Raw genomic sequence first — 13,410 nt, 5'->3', positions numbered from 1 at the left:
TGCTATGTTGCACCAATACAGTGGAACCCCCCCACAAGTCACCCCATTTTGCAAAGTACACCCCTCAGGGAATTCATCTAGGGGTATAGTGTACATTTCAAACCCCCAGGGGTTTCACCAATTTTGATACAAGTGGGCAGTGAAAATGAAAAATTACATTTTTTTACACAAAAATGCAGTTCTGGCTCAAAATTTTTCATTTTCAGAAGGAATGAAGGAGACAAAGCACCCCAAAATCTGTGCCCCAATTTCTCCCGAGTACGGCAATGCCTCATGTGTGACCAAAAAGTGGCAGGACTCAGAAGGGAAGGAGTGATATTTGGATTTTGCAGCACAAATTCTGGTGGAATGATGGTGGGTGCTATGTCGCATTAGCAAGACCCCCAAAGCACCAATACAGTGGAACCCCCCCACAAGTGACCCCATTTTGCAAACTACACCCCTCAGGGAATTCATCTAGGGGTATAGTGTACATTTCAAACCCCCAGGGGTTTCACCAATTTTGATAAAACTGGGCAGTGAACATGAAAAATTACATTTTTTTACACAAAAATGCAGTTCTGGCTCAAAATTTTTCATTTTCACAAGGAATGAAGGAGACAAAGCACCCCAAAATCTGTGCCCCAATTTCTCCCGAGTACGGCAATGCCTCACATGTGACCAAAAAATACCAGTTGGGTGCATGGCAGGACTCAGAAGGGAAGGAGTGATTTTTGGATTTTGCGGCTCAGATTCTGGTGGAATGAATGGTGGGTGCTATGTGGCATTAGCAAGACCCCCGAAGCACAGTGAAATTATGAACCTAATATTCCATAGATGTGTGGTATATTTTAAAACACTGCTTTATACATAGGCCGGGTTTGTCGGGGCAAGTGTCACACTGGAAAATAGTTTGCTTTCTTATTCCCTTTTTATAGCAAACTTTGCACCTTTTTTGTGTCCTGCCCTTTTTTCCAGTGGAGGGGATTTCATCAGGAAAATGCTGCCCTGGTACAATACGGGGGCCAGTACTAGAAGTACTGGGGCCCTCTGCCTGCTGGTTCCCAAATATTAGGCCCTTTATGACTTCCTCTTGAAAGTGCATAAATGTCCCCCTCTGGCCGGTAGAACGGAATAGCACGTAAGCGTTATACAGTGCCATCTGGATGATATACACGGCCACCTTCTTGTACCAGATTTTTGTTTTCCGCAGGGCACTGTACGGCTTCAGTACCTGATCTGAAAGATCCACTCCGCCCATGTACCTATTGTAATCCAGGATACAATTAGGTTTTGAGGTGTGGGTACTGGTACCTCGTACAGGGACGGAGGTGGTACTGTCTCCGTGAATTGTTGTCAGTATAAGGACATCCCTCTTGTCCTTATATTTGACCAACAACATATTTTCGTTGCATATTCCCCTGCTTTCACCCCTTCTCATTACTTGGGCAATGTGCGTTTTTGGGAGGCCTCTTTGGTTCTTGCGCACAGTACCGCAAGCTGCTGTACCTCTTGAACCAAGGGCCTTAAACAGGGGGATGCTAGTGTAAAAGTTATCCACATAGAGGTGATAACCTTTATCCAGGAAGGGGTGCACTAAATCCCAGACAATTTTCCCACTAACACCTACGAGGGAGGGGGGGCATTCTGGCGGTTGGATTCTTGAATCCTTCCCTTCATAAACCCTAAACCTGTGGGTGTACCCTGAGGTGCTTTCACACAGTTTATAAATTTTTATGCCATACCTTGCCCTCTTACTGGGAAGGTACTGGCGGAATTTAACCCTTCCTTTAAAATGTATAAGGGACTCGTCGATACAAATAAATTTTTCAGGGATGTACACCTCTTCAAATTTGGCACTGAAATGATCAATGACCGGCCTGACTTTGAATAGCCGGTCAAAGGTGGGATCATCTCTGGGTGGGCACTGTGCATTATCGGTGTAATGTATAAATTTAAGAATTGTCTCAAATCGAGTCCGGGGCATGGCCATACGGTAAAATGGAGTACTGTACAGAACATCTGTACTCCAATATTGCCTAATTTCTGGCTTTTTTACTATGCCCATATGAAACACCAGACCCCAAAACGTCATCATCTCTACTGCATCTACAGGGGTCCACCTAGCAAATGATGACGTGGGGTTTTGAGCAATAAACTGCTGGGCATATAAATTAGTTTGGTCCACCATTAAATTTATAAAATCATCAGAGAAAAATAATTTGAAAAAGTCAATTTCTCTGAGACCTGTGGAATCAAATTGGATTCCTGGCATGGCCAAAAACTCAGGAACCTGGGGCTCAAAATTGTCTGGTGGTGGGGTCCATACTAGATCAATTATTGGGGGGGGAATCTCAGCTGATCTACGGGGGCGTCTTTGAGGGGGTCCCTCATCACCAGAGGAGGAAGAGGAGCTTAAGACGAATCCTTCAAATTCCCCGCTTGCATCACTGCCTGTGTCAGAGTCAGAGGCAAGCATGGCATATGCCTCCTCCACTGAATACATTCTCCTGGATGACTGGGAGGACATTTGGGAGGACATTTGGGATGCTATTTTTATTTTTGTGTTACTGGTAGTGAAATGTTTCAACACGTGTATAGTGTAGGGGGGGGTACAAACTTTATTTCAATCCGGGGGGTATGTAGTGTGTAGTGTGTATGTGGTGCAGAAAAAAAAAAATACTTTATACCAATAAAAAAAAAAAAAAATGAAGGGGTTAAAAATAAAAAATTGAAGGGGTTAAAAAAAAAAAAAAAGGTCCTGCGCCAAAAATTGAGCACAGATGTTGGTCAGTAACGTCTGTCACTGAACAGCGCTCAAAGGCAACAGGAATCTGATCAAAAAAAAAAAAAAAATTGATCAACCCTGTGCCGAAAAAGCTGATCAGTGATGTACGTCACTGATCGGCGCACAGTGGCCACAGGACACCCACAAAATCAGTGTGTGTAAAAAAAAAATAAAAAAAAGACCCCACAGCACTCACAAAAAAAAAAAAAAGGTGATCAGTGATGCGACACTGATTACCAGTGAGGGACAGCAGGTGCACAACCTTTGGTGCAACTGACAGTGCAACTGGCAGCAACTGACAGGTATATATATAAAAAAAAAACCTCTGCGCCCCCAAAAAGTTGCTGATCAGCACAGATATACTGATCAGCACAAAAGGGGGGGTAGCAGACACAAAATATACACTCTCTATCACTCTCTGTCACTATATCTCTCTATCTCTCACTATCTCTCACTATCTATCACTCTAGGACACTGCAGCAGCAGCACTGACAGTTATATGTATAAAAAAAAAACTGCACCCCCAAAAAGGGGGGGTAGCAGACACAAAATATACACTCTCTATCACTCTCTGTCACTATCTCTCTCTATCTCTCACTATCTATCACTATCTATCACTATCTATCACTATCTATCACTCTATGACACTGCAGCAGCAGCACTGACAGTTATATATATAAAATAAAACCCCTGCACCCCCAAAAAGGGGGTAGCAGACACAAATCTCTCTATCTCTCTACCTCTCACTATCTATCACTATCTATCACTGTATGACACTGCAGCAGCAGCACTGACAGTTATTTATATATAGAAAACCCCTGCACCCCCAAAAAGGGGGGGTAGCAGACACAAAATATAGCTCTCTCTGTCACTATCTCTCTATCTCTCTCTATCTCTCTCTATCTCTCTCTCTATCTCTCTATCTCTCTATCACACTGCAGCAGCAGCAGGAAGTCTCAGGAAGTCAGATCCAGGAAGCGTCCAGCACGCTACAAGCAGTGATAAGGTGATCAGGTAAGGTATTTGCAAGGATCAGGTAAGTATTAGCAAGGATCAGGTCGGTATTCACGGCAGGCAGGCACGGTGACCGTTCTGCACGCTATTCCAGACCGGAATGGCGTCTGCAGCGCAGTCACCGTCAGTTTAAATGTCGCGCCTTGGCTGTGATTGGTCCGTGGGTCCCACGGACCAATCACAGCCTTGGGGGCAGGTGGGGTGAGGGTGGGGTGAGGTGTCATCGTCACCGATGACCCCCTCATGCCCCCTGACGCCCGGCGGTGATTGACACCTGTGTTACCGAGCGTCTGATTCGCTGGTAACACAGGAAAACGCTGTGAATGGCTGTTCACACTGAACAGCCAATCACAGCGATCGCCGACGGGGGGGCGGCATCGCAGCCCCCCCTGGGCATGCAGGGACATGTCTGCTGTCAGGGACAGCAGACATCGTCCCTCTGTCACTGCGTCTCGAGACGCAGTGACAGTTTAAACTCATGACGTACATTTATGCCATGTGTCGGGAAGTACCTCCCGGCCATGACGTAAATGTACGTCAAATGTCGGGAAGGGGTTAAATGCTTGCACACAAAAAAGAAGGGTGATCACAAAACTGCTTATTTCTTCCTTATGCAGCCCACACACGTGCCGATGCCGGCGGTGCGATGCTGTACGATGGGGTGCGCGCTCCCGCGGCACCTCATCGTACAGTACAAAAAGTATGTGCTGCACATACTTTTTGTACCTGCTTTTTCTAGCACAGCATCGCATCGCATGCACATCGTATGCACAAGGCATACGATGCGATGCTGTGTGTGCTAGATAAGCCCACAACGCACGCTGGAATCGGTGCGTGTGTGGGCTGCATGAGCTCTGTCTGCCACTTGTAAGATCCCCGATCAGAGAATTAGAGCTAGTACTATAAACGTTCCACAGAATATATTATTTGCGGTGCATCACGGTATATTGACGCGGCATATACTATAGAAGAAGTGTTACAGACGCATTCACCAGGCTGTGAACGCCGCTGCAGAAGAAGCAAAACGTTGCCATTCTTTTTCCAATGTTTGCCCTGTGAGTGCCAACGTTGCTGTGAGAGAACCTTAAAATATCCGTTAAAAACGCCAGTGTCGCTGAAACTGACCGTTCTTTTAGTATAAATAAATACAAATACAGCCAAGCCAAGTAACTGAAGTTCAGTTAAGTATTGCATCCAAAAAAAAAAAAAAAAGAACAGTCGCTGTGAGCGGCGCTGGCATTTTTTTTACCGGTTTGAGGATCTCACAGCAACGTTGGCACTCAGAAGGTTTAATAAAAAGGTTTGCTTGCCAAGTTTCACACCTATTTGACAAATTCCCAGGGCGCCCAAAGGGTTAAACAACTGTGAAGGAGCCCTTAGGGACACATGTGTTAGATGGGTGACGGTCAGAGACAAGGCCGGGCGGGGGCTGCAGCTAATGAGGAAGGGGCATTTGTTACCTGTGAGCAGAACGGAGCACACTGCAGCATGGAAAGAAAGACAGGGACACAGCAAGAAATAAGTACAAATATATACGGTAAACACACACAAGCAGCAAGCAAGAGGGGAGGGGGGGGGCTGTTAGGGCGCTAGACTTTTACTAAACCATTTAGGTGAATACTGTAATTGTCACTACACATTGCAACTCTTGTTTGAAAGCAGCATTACAATGGGTTACAGCACATATCCCATTATGGATAACACGTGGCACTATTCTGCAGTAGAGTATTTAGCAAACGATGCACATACATTTTATTGGTGCACCTTGGGTTTATTATGTGTACCCAAACATTCACCACATAAGGGGGTTATTCTAGTTGATTTGCAAGGCGTGTTCGCAGCCCTGCAAGTCCACCAAATCCCACCCGGTGAATGCCGGGCCACACGACCCCCCCCCCTTCGCAGCGTGTGTTTCCGCACACAGGCCAAAAATGGATGTTTAACATAAACATCCATTCGCATGCTGCAGGGAACACTCACATCTTTCTATGGTTGCCGACCATCGAAAGGAGTGGAAGATACACGCATATAAAAGTGGCTTTCAAGTCCCTTACATAGGCGCGCTGGGAAGGAACTGGGCGGGCAGCTGACTGCCCCCCGCACCCCCCTAGAATTTGTATTTCTTAAACCACTGTCTGCTTCCCATAAATATATTGCTGTGAATGTGTCAGCAACCTAAAAATACATCTGGATTCTCACACACTTACTTAGGACTATATAAACTGTGCCCATATTGGCGTGACATATTTTTAAGAATCACATGACCCTGCTTGGGCCCCTCTTTGGGAGCGGTGTGTAAATTTGGATACATATTCTTAGTAGAACAGCTTCTTTCCAATCCCTGGTATAGGCGGTGTGCAGTCTGCAGTCAGGGGAGACCCGCACAAGCTATAATTACCGATTTGCCAAGCATGAGCGTGCCCTCACATGTGCCCTCTTACTTAATCACATTAAACCAAATTACAACCCCACGGCCTCAGGGGGTGTCTAGAACAAATAATCCAACCTCATATTAAATGGAAGAGAAAATGACACTAGGAGATAACGTGTAATAAAAAAATTTTTTTTCAAAAACTGTAAATGTAGAATTATAAGTGGCACAACGGCTTCCAGTAACTCTCTGGTGCAGAAATGCTGCCCTTTCTCCAGGCCAAGAAAGACTCTCCTGACACTGAAATAACAGTAATGAAATGTTGCCATTGTTTCTTAGTCATGAGATATAAGTGGAGATGTATCAAGCCTTGGAAAAGAGAAAAGTGGAGGTAGATCAAAGACAAACCAACCAGTAACTGTTTTACAGTCTGTGCTAGAGAAATGGCAGAAGTGGATTGGTTCTCGCCTGCTCTCTCTCGCTGGCGACATGTGAAAAGCATTGCAATAAAACTTGCCACCAGCCTCCGCATGCATACTGGCATTTACGAACGCCGTATGCATGCAGAATTCTGCAAAGGACGGCTCTTGCAGTAAGAGCCGTCCTTTGCAATGATAGGACTTGCAGCCGGATTCCTATGTTGCGTGCGCCGCCGAGGATTCTGGGAGGGATCCTGTTGGAGGGGAAGGTAGCAGGGGATGTGCGAAAGAAGCCCATAGGCTTCTATGGGCAACGCTGATTTTTTAAATGCTGTCCACCGCATCCAAGCCCCAGAACGTACCGCATTCGGGGCTTGGTGCATGTCAGGGCTGCGGTCAAATCTCCAAAAACTGCATTTTTGGAGGTTTGGCCGCATTTTTTACTTTGCTGCATCTTGCCCGATGACTTCATATATCTCCCCTATAATCTTACAGCAAGTTGTGAATTTCCCTCTGACAAGTCCCAGACTTCTTCGACTTGTGTCCAATACCTACTTTTTTATGTCCAGTTTGTGGAGGTTTAGCCATGGTGCCAGTGTGCGTGAATTATGACGTGATTAGGACCCGCTGAATGTGGTATGATACGAATCCTCATGTAGCAAATGCATTGCAATAGGACACAAATTCTCCAGTTATACAGTGGGGGATGGAGCAGAATTACACCACGGCATCACCAGTCCCCACCCAGCATTGTACAGCTCTCACTGGCACTTGTGGACCATTTGCTTATATCTAAGCAACTGCTTATCACTCTCCAAATCAGTTCTGGCCTCAAATAGCACAAAATTCACACCAACTAGATTTTGTTTTAGAGAACAGGTGTTTTTAGAGACGACTAGGTGCGCTTAGACCAGGCATGTCCAAACTGTGGCCTTCCAGCTGTTGTGAAACTACACATCCCAGCATGCCTTGCCATAGTTTTAGCTTTCCCTAATAGCAAAACTGTGGCAGGGCATGATGGAACATGTAGCTTCACAACAGCAGGAGGGCCATAGTTTGGACATGCCTGGCTTAAACCATACAAAAGGGTGCTCTTAGACCTTACAACGACACTACCTGGAAAATGCAGTATTTATGTAATTTGTGCAAGTGCCAGTTTGCCACATGTATGGCAAACTGTACACAGATCAGCTAACACAAACCAACATCACAATCCTCAGATATCCATGTCGAGACATGTGTCCACTGATCATAAACATTGGGACAACAATGTCTACTATAGATGTCTGATGTGGAGTGTACAACTTAAACATACAGAAATATCCTGAAATAGCTTTTTACTTTCTCGTTTCCCATGTATCTTTTGTAAGATGGCACAAACAATACTACCATAGGTGGCAAAGCAATCCCCATCATCGTTGCGGTTAATGAGGCCATGTGTCAAGTAGGCTGTGTCACGCTTCATCTACCTACATGGTCATAAAGAGAGCAATGCCATGATTGAGCAACTCAGTAGCTGCTGTGTATTTGATGTGGAACATAGGGCCTTATTCTAGTTCACTCTGACAAAATCCTTCTTAGATGGACAAAACCATGTGCACTGCAGGGGGGCAGATGTAACATGTGCAGAGAGAATTAGATTTGGGTGAGTTATTTTGTTTCTGTGCAGGGTAAATACTGACTGATTTAATTCTACACTGCAATATGGATCTCACTTTGAAGTAAAACCCCACCCAAATCTAATTCTCTCTGCACAAGTAACATCTGCCCCACCTGCAGTGCACATGGTTTTGTCCATCTAAGAAGGATTTTGTCAGAAAGAGTGAACTAGAATAATGGGCCCCATACATCAGCAATCACAATTTATGGATTTCCAGATACAGGGATTTTTTGGCCAGATAAATGGATTTTACAATTTATCTGACTTTGCCCACACATTACAGATTTATTTCAGTGATCGGCAGATTTTTCCATCTAAACATTGCATCTTCATATCTGGAAATTGCCCAATCGATTGCTGTTCATAATGTAAATAGATGAAGAAGACGAATTGGGAATGCCCACACATATAAAAAAGATCTGCAGATAATACCAGATTATTAAACATGTTTAAAAACCTGATTAAGCAATCGATTGGCGATTTTGATTGGGATTGCCAAAAGGGGGAGCCCACACATCTAAAATTAATTGTGGCAATCATCTCCATATCTGAAAATTGTCACAATTAATTGCTGATGTATGGGGCCCTTAAGGCCCATAGTGACATCCTCTGTTCTCACCTACAGTTCCTGCTTACCTGCTGATAGTATATATAGGCCAGGACACCTGCAAGGATCTCCAAGATGAATATACACATCAAAAGGATGAAGTACTGAGGACATAGGAACAGAAATAAACAATATTAGGAAACATTCGGATTCAGATTAGTTACTAAAAACTTTTAAATTTTGTACCTAGGATACTGACAAGCAAACAAATTATTACAGCATTAAAATACATTTGGGTAGATGGCATTATCCTATGTTTAATTTTGTTTTACATCTAGAATGTGATCCAAATTGGACTTGAGCTCCATGCACCCAGAGCGATTGGTCGCTCAGTGATACATATTGCTGAGAGACACTCTACCAGGGATAGCACACTCCCGGTGACCATCGCCCTGTACGCATGGGGATATGGTCGCTCAGTGATACATATTGCTGAGAGACACTCTACCAGGGATAGCACACTCCCGGTGACCATCGCCCTGTACGCATGGGGATATGGTCGCTCAGTGATACATATTGCTGAGAGACACTCTACCAGGGATAGCACACTCCCGGTGACCATCGCCCTGTACGCATGGGGATATGGGTGCTCAGTGATACATATTGCTGAGAGACACTCTACCAGGGATAGCACACTCCCGGTGACCATCGCCCTGTACGCATGGGGATATGGGTGCTCAGTGATACATATTGCTGAGAGACACTCTACCAGGGATAGCACACTCCCGGTGACCATCGCCCTGTACGCATGGGGATATGGGTGCTCAGTGATACATATTGCTGATAGACACTCTACCAGGGATAGCACACTCCCGGTGACCATCGCCCTGTACGCATGGGGATATGGTCGCTCAGTGATACATATTGCTGAGAGACACTCTACCAGGGATAGCACACTCCCGGTGACCATCGCCCTGTACGCATGGGGATATGGTCGCTCAGTGATACATATTGCTGAGAGACACTCTACCAGGGATAGCACACTCCCGGTGACCATCGCCCTGTACGCATGGGGATATGGTCGCTCAGTGATACATATTGCTGAGAGACTCTACCAGGGATAGCACACTCCCGGTGACCATCGCCCTGTACGCATGGGGATATGGGTGCTCAGTGATACATATTGCTGAGAGACACTCTACCAGGGATAGCACACTCCCGGTGACCATCGCCCTGTACGCATGGGGATATGGTCGCTCAGTGATACATATTGCTGAGAGACACTCTACCAGGGATAGCACACTCCCGGTGACCATCGCCCTGTACGCATGGGGATATGGTCGCTCAGTGATACATATTGCTGAGAGACACTCTACCAGGGATAGCACACTCCCGGTGACCATCGCCCTGTAGGCATGGGGATATGGGTGCTCAGTGATACATATTGCTGAGAGACACTCTACCAGGGATAGCACACTCCCGGTGACCATCGCCCTGTACGCATGGGGATATGGTCGCTCAGTGATACCTATTGCTGAGAGACACTCTACCAGGGATAGCACACTCCCGGTGACCATCGCCCTGTACGCATGGGGATATGGGTGCTCAGTGATACATATTGCTGAGAGACACTCTACCAGGGATAGCACACTCCCGGTGACCATCGCCCTGTACGCATGGGGATATGGTCGCTCAGTGATACATATTGCTGAGAGACACTCTACCAGGGATAGCACTCTCCCGGTGACCATCGCCCTGTACGCATGGGGCTATGGTCGCTCAGTGATACATATTGCTGAGAGACACTCTACCAGGGATAGCACACTCCCGGTGACCATCGCCCTGTACGCATGGGGATATGGGTGCTCAGTGATACATATTGCTGAGAGACACTCTACCAGGGATAGCACACTCCCGGTGACCATCGCCCTGTACGCATGGGGATATGGTCGCTCAGTGATACATATTGCTGAGAGACACTCTACCAGGGATAGCACACTCCCGGTGACCATCGCCCTGTACGCATGGGGATATGGTCGCTCAGTGATACATATTGCTGAGAGACACTCTACCAGGGATAGCACACTCCCGGTGACCATCGCCCTGTACGCATGGGGATATGGGTGCTCAGTGATACATATTGCTGATAGACACTCTACCAGGGATAGCACACTCCCGGTGACCATCGCCCTGTAGGCATGGGGATATGGGTGCTCAGTGATACATATTGCTGAGAGACACTCTACCAGGGATAGCACACTCCCGGTGACCATCGCCCTGTACGCATGGGGATATGGTCGCTCAGTGATACATATTGCTGAGAGACACTCTACCAGGGATAGCACACTCCCGGTGACCATCGCCCTGTACGCATGGGGATATGGTCGCTCAGTGATACATATTGCTGAGAGACACTCTACCAGGGATAGCACACTCCCGGTGACCATCGCCCTGTACGCATGGGGATATGGTCGCTCAGTGATACATATTGCTGAGAGACACTCTACCAGGGATAGCACACTCCCGGTGACCATCGCCCTGTACGCATGGGGATATGGTCGCTCAGTGATACATATTGCTGAGAGACACTCTACCAGGGATAGCACACTCCCGGTGACCATCGCCCTGTACGCATGGGGATATGGGTGCTCAGTGATACATATTGCTGATAGACACTCTACCAGGGATAGCACACTCCCGGTGACCATCGCCCTGTAGGCATGGGGATATGGGTGCTCAGTGATACATATTGCTGAGAGACACTCTACCAGGGATAGCACACTCCCGGTGACCATCGCCCTGTACGCATGGGGATATGGTCGCTCAGTGATACATATTGCTGAGAGACACTCTACCAGGGATAGCACACTCCCGGTGACCATCGCCCTGTACGCATGGGGATATGGTCGCTCAGTGATACATATTGCTGAGAGACACTCTACCAGGGCTAGCACACTCCCGGTGACCATCGCCCTGTACGCATGGGGATATGGTCGCTCAGTGATACATATTGCTGAGAGACACTCTACCAGGGATAGCACACTCCTGGTGACCATCGCCCTGTACGCATGGGGATATGGGTGCTCAGTTACCATTTCCCTGGCAATTCAGGCTGAAATCGCCCTGTATGTAAACATAGAAACATAGAAACATAGAATTTGATGTATGAGGCTTAACTCTCTAGAAAACAATTGTGTGGACAGAAAATGCAGCGCACATAAGGGGTATTGATCATTAAGTCGACCAAATGAAAGGGGGGGGGGGGGGCATGGTCATTCCATGTAAGATCACTCATGGACCATGACGCCCACTGATTTACAATGTACAGGGCTCCCAGAGTCAGGCAAAGTTGATTAAAAAATGTTATGTAATCTCCATATTTGGATTGCTTGTGTGGACACAATGACCATGTCGACCTGTTTCATGTGTCGACCTACAGTGGTTTAAGTAAGTTCTGTCAACCCTTTGACCCATACCTGTCTGTAGCTATGTGGTAGTGTCAAGGGTACAAACTTATGACAATCTGAGTTGCTGGGTATCATCTGCATTTTTCTGGGTGACTGGAAAGGGATGAACGGCTGCTATTGCAATTAGAAATGAGGGAACTCTAGCACATTACCAATCTGCTGAGGTACAGCACATCCTTTGGAAGCACTGGATTTGCAGGTATCCCCCAATAATGTCCATTTTCAGGGGATTTCCATCTATATTACTTTAATACAATCCTGTCATTTTTGTCAGAATGGTAAAGCGTATTGGGGGGGGGGGGGGTTTAGAGTAATGTCAGAGAAAAGGTCCTTGAGATTTCCATAAATAAGAATGGAGGCTGCATTTACATTACTAGGCCTTAAGGTAGTTAAGCACCGTGGATATGACAGGATCACCAGTTACCTACAGTACCCAGCCCCAGGAGACCTTGCAAGTACTTCAGATCCAAATATGGATGAAGTAGCTGACATAGAATACCTCAATGAGCGGGAGAGAGTGGGAATGAGTACAATGCAGAAGACCACACTTCCACAAAATGAAAGCATGGCTGAACATGGCATGCAGGTTGGCATTGCTGCCAGAAGGTGGCAACACAGTCACTTCTAATACAGCAGCAGAAAGAATAGACAAATGATTGTGTGTGTGGGGGGGAGGAGGGATAGGGAGACACTCACACTATTCACATTCCTCACATTACACCAGCATTACAGGGACCTGCCCAGAACAGGGACTCACTGTGCAAACACATGCATGCTTCTATAGCAGCACCTAAGCACATACCAGCTCCCCCGACCACTGCTGTAAAGCAATACATTGCTAGTGATCTCTTTATATAGTTATATACAGGCTGAGGACCTTATTCTGGTCCGTTCGCGTGCATGCGAGAGCAATGTTTTTGCAACGCGCATGTACATGTGCCGGATGCGTACGGCCACGGCAAACAGATTGTTCGCCGGGTGCACGCAACTAACATTGCGGCTGGTGGGTTGCAGGCCGGGGGACTCACCCATGGGAACGCCCAGCGTTTCATGGGCATTCCCATGGAAATCATCCAGTGACGCGGGCACCAGGGCCAGGAACCGGATGTCAGCTGCCCTGAGGTAACATGGTCTGAGGTAACATCTAATGTTACCTCAGACCAAC

At 46.7% G+C, this 13,410-nt stretch overlaps 1 protein-coding gene across 2 annotated transcripts in view; it reads right to left on the bottom strand.

Annotated features, from left to right (window-relative positions):
• Positions 1 to 13,410, bottom strand: part of CD151 (CD151 molecule (Raph blood group)) — a 52,335-nt gene that overhangs the window by 12,190 nt on the left and 26,735 nt on the right. The window contains exons 4-5 of one of the 2 annotated variants that reach the window (XM_083165420.1): positions 8,868 to 8,942; positions 5,242 to 5,262 (exon numbers count right to left, since the gene is read on the bottom strand). In XM_083165420.1, coding sequence (XP_083021546.1) covers positions 5,242 to 5,262; positions 8,868 to 8,942 — 96 coding nt within the window. The remainder of the gene's footprint in view (positions 1 to 5,241; positions 5,263 to 8,867; positions 8,943 to 13,410) is intronic. The other variant, XM_083165419.1, reaches the window with a different exon arrangement.

Source organism: Crinia signifera, chromosome 11, assembly GCF_055691185.1.
Source record: "Crinia signifera chromosome 11, ASM5569118v1, whole genome shotgun sequence".
Taxonomy (NCBI): domain Eukaryota; kingdom Metazoa; phylum Chordata; class Amphibia; order Anura; family Myobatrachidae; genus Crinia; species Crinia signifera.
The sequence above is the reverse complement of the archived record's forward strand: the minus strand, read 5'-3'. Positions and strand labels throughout refer to the sequence as shown.